The following is an 11791-nucleotide window of genomic DNA, read 5'->3' as shown; positions in this document are numbered from 1 at the left end:
GCAAGTGTGTCTGGATTGCTGTCGACTGCAGCCAAACACACATTTTCCCTAAAAGAAGGGTTTTTTTCAAACTCACACAGGGCCCAGAGGCCTTTCAATGGGCTGGTGGTTTACAAAAGTAAAATGCAAATAAATAAATAAATAAATAAATACACATACATAAATACATACATACATAAAGTGGAAGCAGCTTACAGTTACACTGGAAAGTCCCAAATTTTTTCAAATGCAATTCTGGCAAAGGGTTGGTTTGCTTTTCTGAAAGCAAGTGCATTCCTACAGGAGGGTTTCGCTGTGTGAGACACACCCACAAATATATATCCCGACATTACAGAATACACACGCGTGCACTTTTTATGAAAACTCCTCTAGAGCGTAAAGGCAATACCTTGTGCATAGTGTCTAAGGATTTAGGGTGCACAGCTGCCACAGTGTGACTCAAAGCGGTCTCATGCAGGCATGTTGCGTTTGGTTGGTGATGGCTGAATCAGATGCTTCTTCTAATCCCCCACCCTGGGTCAGCAAAATCTGCCTGGACATGTCATGAGAACAGATTCTCTCGTGAGGCTTACAGCTCCTCTGGCTTCTGGCTGTGAGCCTGCTGTGAGAGCAGCTTTTGGGGGCATAACTGATGCAGCCAGTGGAACTCAGTGAAGCAGAGGCACGGCTGTGAACATGAAATGTCAGAGGGGAGGAAGGGTAACCCAACACCTGAGACCCTTCCGAAAGTCCCGGCATTCCGGTTTGGTTCTAGCAATGGGAGGAAGTTTGCAGGTTCCTATTTCTGAGAACTAGATCCCCCCCATCCTTCCCTGAGATACGAGATGCTGGCTACAAGAACGGGCAGTAGAAAGGAAACCAAGAGTTTCCAGCAGGAAATGCTCTGATCTGGTGATATTCCATCTCTGGGGGCTTTGCTGATTACAGCCTGTGCCTCCATGCATGCTCACTGCTTAGGGCCTGATGTACATCCGACTGAAGTCAATGGAAAGACCCCCACAGACTTCAACGGGCTCCGGATCAGAAACTTAGTAATTATCTAACTCTACGTATCTCATGCCCATTCTGATCTGGCTCTTCTTCTACTGTACTGTAATAAAGACCCATCTGAGAGATCCCAGTGTGAATCCAGACCTTCTCTGCTGAGTGAAAAGAAAATTATCTTCCCCCAATGGGATTTCAAAAATATCTTAAGTAAAAGGCAGAGCTGTGCTAGCAGCCAGTCTAAAATGTCTGACCATGCACAAAGTGTGATATCTATATCAAACCCATCCGTATGCCCACCCACCAGTGTCTGCTGAGACAAACTACCAAGTATCCCTCGTCCTGAACGTGCAACACAGATGCACACACATGCACTTGAAACATGACTCTGCAATGGTTCTGTATACGCTCAAGACAATGACAAAGCAGGAAGCGTCTCTGCTTGAGGAGATGAGATGCAGGAGGGGCTGGATTGCACCAGATAAATATTCTCTAATCTGCTCAGGAGTATTATATGAATTATGTAGCTGTTTGTTGTCACTGATTTGGATCCGTTGGTAGCTAGATCGCTCCCTGCAACCTGATCTTATTTGCTTTAATATTTTTGTTGTGTGATGCTTAGATAACATGGTGATGGACGCGATAGAAAAACCAATGATAGAGAACCTTAAGAAACATACATGAACATATCAATAAAATGGTTATTATCCTAACATTTTGCACTTGCAAAGCATCTTCCATCCACAGAATTCAAAGCAGCACCGTACAAATGAATTTATTCTCACAATGTAGCCCTACAAACCCCAGGAATACCGTTATCCCCCTACTGCAAATGGGGAAACTATGGAAAATTAAGTGATTTGCCACTGAGCTGGGAACAAATCCCAGGTCTCTCAAATCCCCGCCCTTGGGCTTAACCCAGAAAGCTGTTCTAAAAGAGCAAGATGATTGGCTGATGAAGACGTGACTAGGCAGGAACAGGACCTAGCCATTAACCTCTTAATAAGAACTCCAGCAGGAGCAGTCATGCCAAACACTTGCAACCTCACAACACACTGCGGGGATGAGGGGATTGATATGGATGAGGGGACATGCATTATTGCTTACACAGGTTCCATATGTGCCATGCACAAAAACTCACAAAGTTGGTGTGTAAAGCCCAGCGAAAAAAGTATTTCACTTTCTGCCTGTGACCCCGGTTCTCTGTTAAGGTTTGCTGTAGTGGCTTAGTGCAAAACTTTCATAAGCTTTTCAAAATCCTTTTATAAGAAATATCCCGCTTTCCACAAAGGGCACCACAGTGAAAGCTGCCTTTTTCCCTTCATTTCTCTGCGTGAGGGGCTCTCTGGAGAAGTGCTTTTCCTGATGGATGTGCAGAGCTCTGGAATACTCGGAGAGTTTCAAGTAAAAACAAAAGGTTCCAGGGATGGGGGTTGGTATTTTTCTAAGGGTCTCAGTAATTATAATTAAGGCTTCCGTGACTTTCCGGGATCTCCATGACTTCTGCAAGTGGCAGGTGCGACTGATCCCAGGGCCGCCCAAGCAGCTCAGGCGGCCCCAGGGCCAGCCGCACTGCCCCCCTTGCTGAGCCTCAACTCTTGGTGCGCAATGGACATTTGTCCACATCATACCACACAATTGCTCACGACTGGAAACTGCTGCTTTGGAAAGGCCTACAGAGGGAACAGGCAGGGGCCTAGCACGTTAGAGAGCAGTAGTGGTGATACACTAGGGGGGTGGTACCCAGTATTGGGCCAGACGGCAGTGGTTCAGGTCAGCACTGAGGTACAACCATGGAGCAGAGCGCAGGGGACACTGACATTGTACCTGTATCTGGACAGTTCAGTTCTGATTTTCATAAACATTAAAATTAACCAAAAAACCCAGCCATTTATTGAGTCGCTGCCCTTTACATTTTGCGGAAACTAGAGCAAAATGACCCCTGGGGTGGAAGCCTGAGGAATGAGAATCACCATGGAACCGAACCTCAGTTGGTATAAGTTAGTCAATGCCACTGATGTCAATGGAGCTACATGGATCCCAATAACCCAGCAAATCAGAGGTTAAGTAATTATGCTTCACTATGTAAATACACCCTGGGAATGTCTGATGGGGTCAATCTATAAATCAAACCTAATTAAATAATAAAATCCATTAATCAAAAATGGGAAAGCAGCCGGTCTTTAGGAGGGGGAAGGGAACTATACATAAAGTGGCAAAGTGAGAGCACCACGGTTGCAGCTGTAACTCCTTGCAGAGTGGACACTGCAGCATTCACGCAGGCCTATAACGGCAAGGTCTGTTTCCAATTCCCCCAATGTGCTACAATGAGAGTGCAACGTCCTCCAGATTCCTCCCTTGCTTGCAGAGAAGGAAATTCCAAAGGTGGCTTTTTGCCCTGCTCAGTTAAAGTACTGATACTTTTCTGACTGAATGGGATGATATCTCGTGGGACTTTAAAGCTAGACACACAATACTGGGGAATCAGGGCTTGTCTACAATACACAATAAACTAAACCTATCTTAGGTCAACTTCCAGCCACAATGGTAATTACTGTGGTTTCTCATGTCCACGCTACCCTCCTGTCAGTGGTGAGCGTCCTCACCAGGAGTGCATGCACCTACCTAAGAGGGGCAGTGTGGCAGGCTGAGAGCCCACTCTCAGCTCCACATGGAGCTCCACACTGGGGACCTGGGAGCCCAGCTGGGGAATAGGGAGCGGAGAACCCAGGCAGCAGCTGGGCTCACAGCTGGAGCCCTTCACCCACTCTGAGGTGACAGCCTGAGTTGTGAGCCTGGCACCGGGTTCACAGCAGGGAGCCTACCAGCCTTTTTGTCAATTTCATGGCTCCCTCAGGCTCCCAGCAGCAGCAGGGCTCACAGCTGAAGCTGTGAAATTGACAAGATAGGCTGGTAGGCTCCAAGCTGTGAAATTGAGTCCTGCAAGGGGCCCACAGCTGGGGCTGTCAACCCCAGAGTGCAGGGCGGGGGCTCCAGCTGTGAGCCCAGGAGCTGTGAAATTGATAAGAAAGACAACCAACAACCAATGTAAGTAACGCAATGTCCCACCCTAACTACACCAACGTATGTCCTGCGCCTCTTGTAGAGGTGGAGTTACTATGTCAGTGTATTAGGGTACTTACATCTCCAGGAGCAAGGCTGTAGTGTCGACACTGACACAATTAGATCGACATAAGCTGCCTCACCTCAACCTAACTCTGCAGTGTAGACCTGGCCTCAGTATCTCTCCTAGGTTCTACAGTCAAGACCCTGTGCAGTTGTGCCCATTCCAACTGGAGCATGCTGTCCTTAATTTACATGTATACTAGAAGCTCAGCGAAAACCCACTCTAAAAAAATAAGCAGCTGAATAAATAAGTTAATAGAATCGATCAGCATTCTCTTCCCCGTACCAGGGCAAGATTTCTGCTACCTTACACCACTCTTGTGAGACCAGGCTTAGCGGGGGACCTGTGATCATTAAAGTTTTAGGGTGAAATCCTGGCTCCGTTAAAGTCAACTGCCAAAACTCTCATGGAGTTCAATGGGGCCAGGGTTTATCCCTCTGTGTTTTCAATATGGCAAGTGCTGAAGTGTCTTCAAACCCTAGGAGCAGCAGAAATCAGAGCTGTAAACTGTATCTGGCCATGATCGTTCCCTGCAGCTGCAATGCTAAACAATAGCGGCTGACTCAAGAGGAGCGGTGGGCATGGCTGGATGGCTAATGGGGAGCCCAGCTAGGAGAGGCTGCCTCTCCCAAACAGAGAATGCACAGGAACCTTTTTCTTCACAAGGCCCCTTCCTAAAAAGAGCTAAGAACCAAGCGCCAATCACTGGCCCTATTCCCCACAGGGCTTTTCCAAAGCTATCTGACAGCACCCAGATCTGCTCCACCAGGCAACCCTGAACAAGCCCAGGGATTGGCAGGAGCAAAGTAAACGAAGCACTAGGGCTGGGCAATGTAAACCAGATGCCAACCTCAAACTTAGCCATTTGGCCACAAGTGCTCCTAACAAATGGGCCAAGCGCCCACAGCTGGGCCCAGGTTTTCCAGACCAGTGCTTCCCAAACTGTGAGTCAGGGATCCTTTGGGGTTCATGATGGAGCCATGAATGTCTGGGGGAAAATGTAATTGTTAAGCCAGTTTTTGTTTTTCTAATTAAAAGACTATTAAGCTAGGCTTAAAAATCACCAGTGTTCTATTTACGGGTCTGTGTCTTATGCTGCTGCTGGTGGCCTCTCTGTGCACTCCACTCCGGCAGGGGGCCTTCAGCTGAGAGACTCCTTGCTGGGGAAGCAGGCAGCTGGAAGCCTCTCAGCTGAGAGGCCCTGCTGGTGCAGAGGACAAAGAGAGGCCTCCAGCTCTGGTAGCAGCAGAGAGGGGAAGGGGGTTGATAGAGAGACAGGTGCATCTTAAAACTGTCAAGTGATCATGCACTGAAGAACAAGTTTTCAAATCTAACAAGCCAGGAATCCCTGAATCACTTCCAGGGATCTCAGAGCCAGGGTTTTCAGCAATGGTTCCTGTGAAACCCAAACAGAAATCATTTAAACTTCAAAAACAACTTACGTCTGGTGCTATTAGAGATTCAACCAAACAGTGCGCAGCTCTGCCATTCGAAACAGGCCTGCTCGTCTCACAACAAGCTCAGACTCTGTCCCAACACACCCCAAAAGCCGTAGTTTCCAGTTATAGTTTAAAACCCCCAGATTAAATCTGATTAGATCATTAACAAATTGTATAGAATTGAATAAAGTCACAAAACCATCCTAACTCTGATGTCCCCTTTGCATCTGGTGTCCTGAGTTGGGAAAAGCAACTGTCTTCACTGGTGGGGTGCCATCAAGCCTTAACACATCTGTCAGGGAGCCTCCATACTTAAACATTTGGGAGCCAATGTTCCAGATCATCCAGCAGCTCCTGTTAGGAACAGTTGGAAAGTCCCCCACAGGAAAACACAAACTGAGCACTACAGGAGCTGCGAGGGTGCTCAGCTCTTGTGAAAACCTGTCTTTTAACAGGAGATTTTCCACGGAGGGCACAGGCTCAGTGGGGCCTACAGATCCTGAAGAACCTATGGGCACTAATGTCCCTGCAGTGAAATTAACAGCATCTCTCTGAGCTAACTAACTTCTTTTCTTTCCTATCCAAGAAAGCTCTTGATGAATGTGGTATTTCAGCTGCTCCTATGGCTTTGATTAACCATCTTTTTAGCTCAGAGGTGCAGGTGCATTCACATCTTTGTGCACTGAGCATAGAGTCTGACATTGGTTTTGTTCCATTTCAATAAACCCATGCAACCCCAGCAAGATCAAAATGCCTCACTGGCCCCTCTGCCTCTGACGCTATTTCTGCTTTCACATATGCTTGGCAAAGTCATTTCCACAAGCAACAGGTTTAACCAGCTTCACCTCACAGCTTTTGTGTCAGGGATATTAGCTCGAGAACAACAGATTCCAAATCTCTCAGCTGTCAGATTCCAGCTGTGCAACTATTGCTCTCCCAGAATTCCTCTAAAGGCTTGCATTTTAAATCCACTCCCACAACACTGATTTCATTAGCAATTGCATTCCTCTGGCCTTTTAGCAATTCTGAGAAGCTGGGTGGTATTGTGGGTTTCTCCTTAAAATGGGGAGCAATGGTTACCCAAATTGTGGTTCCAGTCTCAATCTTCCAGACCAAAATGCAGGACATGAACTTTAAAATGATTGGGCAGGAAGCCCAAAATGAGGGGCAGAGCAAAATCTGTAGAGTCGAGAGAGTTTGGAATGAGAACGGATTCAGGGGCGGGATCCAGCACCAAACTGATGTAGCTCCAGAGTCTCACCTTTACAACAGCTGAGACTCTGGCCCCAAACCTTATAACTTCAGGCTAAAATTTTCCAAACTTGGACACTAGAACTGACTGAGAAATGGGAAATGTATTTTGTGAAAAATGCTGACGTTGTTTCCACTTCACAGAGTTAGGAACACATCCCATTTCCATTTTTCTCAACATTTGAGTTTTGGGGTTTTTTGTTTGTTTTTAACCAAAATTGGTTTGAAAATTTTCCATGTTTCAAAAACTACATTTTAAATATCAACAATGATTTAAAAAATATTTTGATAACATTCCAACTAAAATGTAAATAAGACACAAAAAAGGTCAAAAAAATGGAAAATTCTGATCATGCCAACAATTTTTCCATGTCAAGTTTCATCATAAAAAAAAGCCAATTTTTCCCTGAAAAACTTTTGTATGAAAAATTTCAGCAAGCTCTTAGACAGCTACCTCCATATTTAGGCACCTAAATAAGTAGGCTGCTTTCAGATGCTGTAAACTAGGCCACCACAGCTGAAAATGAATTTTGAATTCAACATTTCTGGTGTCCAAAAGGATAAGAAATCAATAACTAACAACAAATATTACTGAGAATAATAAATAGAGAGACAAGAACATGGGATTTTTGGTCTACAGTGGTGTGAGGGGTAAGACCAGAGTCTACTAGCTGCATATAATAGGTGTGGGGTAGAGCTTGGAAAACAACCTACTTCTCCATGCCAGTTTTAAGGGCATAGTGTCATGCACTCCAGCTGCCTGAAAGCCGCACCAGAAAGCTGAAGGTCTGGGGAAAATTCAGCAGCTTTGAAGGATCTGCCCTGAGCAGGCAGGCAGAGGCATGGCCTCCGGGGGCCCATGAACTGGTGAGAGCATGGAGTTCTCAAACTCACCCTGTGGAAGCCTGGCAGTCCTGTGTATCTGCAGGTGCTACCAAGGGATGGGCAGAGAAAGGCTGCCGGTGCACCACCCAAGGATGGAGATAGGCTATAGGAGGTACACAGGAACCACAGGGATGCAGGGCAGCTGAGGCAAGTTGGTGACTCTGTGTGAATTAAGGCTGACTGGGATGGCATTAACGGATGCATGACATTGCAGCGCTCTCTCCGCTGATTCTACTCAGAGCAGCTCTGCTGAAGGCCAAGGTGTCCAGGGCAGGGGGACACAGCACAGAGAGACTTTTCCTGGGGTGAAGAAGAAACCTCCCCAACAGATTTCAGTTCACACTCACTTCATCTCCTCTGTGGGTCCTCAGTAGCTACTCTGTACCCTGGTCATAAGATTCAAATTCCAGAGAGGTTTGCTCAAAAGACCCTGGCGTCATCGGGCAGGTACTGTTCCCAGTGATCTCAAAGGGGGCTTAGCCTGCACAGAGACCACAGAAGCCCTGAACGTACCAGACACCCAAGTGCACCTATGGAGGTCCTGTATGACCCCTGTGACGCAAAAAGCATGAGGCTCATAAGCAAAGTGGGGAAAATGCAGCAAAACATCAACTCCATAAAAAGGAGAGCGGAGCCCTGGATTTCAAAGCAGTGAAATCACCACTAAAATCGGCTTAAAAATCAAGCTCAGAAAAGCAGGGCTAATACTGTAACAAGGGTTTTCTACAAAACTGTCAGGAGAACCTACCACCATGTACACTAACACACACAGCACATGAATGGTGTTCAGTAGGAGATGCTCTGAATGAAGGCAGGCATAATGGAGATCTTTGAACCGTGGAATTATGATGAGTGGTTTCTTTGTTCAGAAGCCTAAATTCACGTAACAGAAACTTTATCTTCCTATTACTGAGAGATTAACTGCTTTTCAGAGCAATAATCCAAGGTTTCAAGAAGTCACTGGGCTCATGCTGGAAGGGCAGATACAGCAGTTTCCATGCAGAATGAATCAGTATCATTTCACAATATCTAGGACTCGATAAGAGTTCCTCTGGATTGGAGTCAATACTAAGGGAGTCCCTGGACATCCCGCAGAGATATCTTTTAAATTAGTAGCTGGGTAAACATGCTATAGATCATCTCTTAGTCACACTGGGCTGAGTAGTTAGCAGTGCCTTAAAATGGTAAAGCACATTCTGTTTATAAACCACACATTTTCTGCATTTCTCTTTTTTTTTTTTTGCTTGTTTGTTTTGTTTCCTGGTGACTGAGATGGGAAAACTAGGAGCTTTGCTTTTAAGACTTTGCACCTTCTTCTCTACCTGACTTCCCTGCCCTCTGCATCTGTGCGCAGAAGGTGGTAGCACTGCTACTTCTGTTCCTTGCTGGAATACCTCCACCCACCAGGCAGCCAGCTCCCCTACACTGGAGGGCCCAGATGAAAGAGCCAGTCAGTATGCATAGGGGAAAACAGCACAAGTTATGACTATAATCCCTTGCACGGCTCCCACTCTGAGCTATGGCTCTTCCCTGACAAGGCTCCTGGGGCAGCCTCCGTGGGGGCAGCAATGCTGTCCAGAGGCCAGCAGGAATGCAGACACCCTTTTCCTTCTGCATATCCTCCAAGGCAGCCTAACATGATGAACCTGCTGGAGGACAGAGATAGGGAGAGGAGAGGTGCATCACACCCCGAGAGGAAGAACGAGTAGGAAACTCCATGAGTTTATGACCCACAGCATTTCTCCCCACTCTGGTCATGACATCACCATCACCTTCACAGCAACCAACTGGGATGCCATTGAGTCAGGTGCTGAAGAAACTCCCAGTGGTGATGGCCCTTAAAAAGCAAAGATCCTGTTACCCCCCACCCCCAAACATCCTCATCAGAGAGTGAAGCTCAGGCTTATTCCCAAAGAGAACAGCCCCGCACCTTCCCCGGACAGGTTCAGCCATGCACTGGTGCCTGGCTAGAGGAGCATTTCACTCACAGACGTGCACGTCTAACCATCCTTCTCGGAAGCTACTGTTTTGTTGCTGCAGGAGGGGACACCTCAGAGGAGTTTTCATGAACAACTATCCTTTCCCCTTGAAGGTGGTGCAAACGCTTCCCTTTGCCCCAGCAAACGGACACACAGGCAGTCCCCATGTCCTAGCGCCATGGCTCCAAAGGCAGGCCTGGGGCCTGGAAGCACACTGTGTGCAGACCTTTATTTATGCTGCTCTGCAGGCAGTTAGGGATGTGGCTTTCCACATGAACAGCTATTCATATGGAAAATGAGCAAGAACCCCAGCTTCTTGCAATGGACTTATGTATTTGAATCCTGGAGGACGTCCAAGCCTTTTGGACATCATGCAAACAGTCAACATCTCCCTGGTTCTCCCTTTGCTGGGTGAACAGACATTGCTCATAATTTGTCATTTTACTGAGAATTATTTTTGCTTCTTTAAAAAAAGGGCTTGAGGGAGAGGGAAATGGAGAGCCAGGTAAGATTAGTGTATCTTAGAACTAAATTACATCTAGATTTCCCTTGGATTTCACTCAAAGGATGGAAAGACCTATGGCAGCTCCTACATTCACAACTACTTGAAACACACTGAGATGCATGCAAAATTTCTTAATTCAATCTGTTTGAAGAAATTATTCTTGGGAAGAGGAAGGTAGTTCACATTGTTCTTCAGTTCAGCACCTTGGACAGTTCCTTGTGGACTCAGAGCTTGTCTGTAGCTAAGTGGAACAGATGGTATGGGTTGTTATTCCCCCCTCCCCCCTTTGTAAACATTCTTTTAGTTCCAATGAGCAAGGTGATCATTTGATTATCAATCAAAACTGCATAGGTATAAAAACGTGGTAACACCCCGCCCCATCGGTCAGACAGTAGGATCGAACTGGGAGACCATGAACATCTGGTGTGCATGGTCTCCATTTCTACATCTAATTGGTTGGGAAGCAGCATTTGCCACAGGCACTGTTTAATCATATTCTCATTCCTTGCATGTTATGGCAAGGGAATATGAGTTATTCAGATAAGAAAGCCTCTTCCAGCCAAAATACCCTGGAAGTACAGAATCCCCCAGGTATGTCATCGGAAGTCCACCAGCTGTGCAATTCCTCTTTTGTGACATAGCTTTGGCCACTATCAAGTACCATATTCTTTCTGAATAAGGAGGAACTCGGTTTCCATTCACCAGAGGTCTGCTTTGGCTCAGAAATCCAGTTCATTTGCACCATACCAACAGCAATGACGTCCTCATGCATGCACGCCCACACACCATCTACTTGGGAGGTATCACTATCAAAGGCTGGCCTCGTTTAGGTCTCCACATGAGGACTTGGGCATCATTGGCATTGGGTTTCACTAGTGCGTTTGGCGGGATGGGTTCCATTCGGCTCAGAATCCGGGGCTGCTCTTGATGAGTCCTTCCCACTAGTCGTGCTCGCTGCCCCAGGAGCTGCAGGGGATCCACTTCAATGTCCACACGCATCCTCCACTTTATAGTCTGCAGGATGATCTTCTCCTTGGTGGTCATATTCATGGCTACTAGCCACGTGGTAAAGCTCTGATCCCTCTTAATCCTGGTCAGCAGTGGTACATTGCTGTCACTCACAGGGACAGCCCATGTCACGCTGGGGTAAAAATTGTCATTCATACTGACTGAGAACCGGGAGACCTTGTTAGTGGGCCCAACCAAGGTCACCGTTTCCGTGGTGTTCCCATACCAGGGGTAGCTCACACCATCAGAGTCACTGATGGCTTTTACTCTCCCTTCTCGCAAGTCAGGAAGTTCCCAGCTGGACCTAGGGAATGAAAACGAAAGAACCAGGTTATAAATGAAGCTGCAGCACAACTACTGGGTAGTTCTGTAGTCTACAGCAGGGTGAGCTGATTTAAATCAAAGCATTTTAAAATCACTGATTTTAATCATGATTTAAATCAGCAAGCAGGAAACCTTGATTTTCCTTCATTTTAACTGTGTTTTGCATTTGTACTTTTTAGTTATTTTCCTAAAAAAAAAAAAAAGGTTGATTCTCACTGGTTGACAACCAGTAAAACACGTTGAGTTGCAACTAAATATACCCTTTATGCAAAATTTAGTGCTTTTTTTA

The 11791-nt window shown here is 46.4% G+C and overlaps 1 protein-coding gene across 1 annotated transcript in view; it reads right to left on the bottom strand.

Moving 5' to 3' along the window:
* Positions 1–7100: 7100 nt before the first annotated feature.
* Positions 7101–11791, bottom strand: part of FAM78B (family with sequence similarity 78 member B) — a 29629-nt gene continuing 24938 nt past the window's right edge. The window contains exon 2 of the mRNA XM_034780436.1: positions 7101–11482. Within this exon, the coding sequence (XP_034636327.1) occupies positions 10960–11482 (523 nt within the window). The 3' untranslated portion in view covers positions 7101–10959. The remainder of the gene's footprint in view (positions 11483–11791) is intronic.

The sequence above is a fragment of the Trachemys scripta genome, chromosome 8 (assembly GCF_013100865.1).
Source record: "Trachemys scripta elegans isolate TJP31775 chromosome 8, CAS_Tse_1.0, whole genome shotgun sequence".
Taxonomy (NCBI): Eukaryota; Metazoa; Chordata; order Testudines; family Emydidae; genus Trachemys; species Trachemys scripta.
This window is presented reverse-complemented; position numbering and strand designations above follow the sequence as displayed.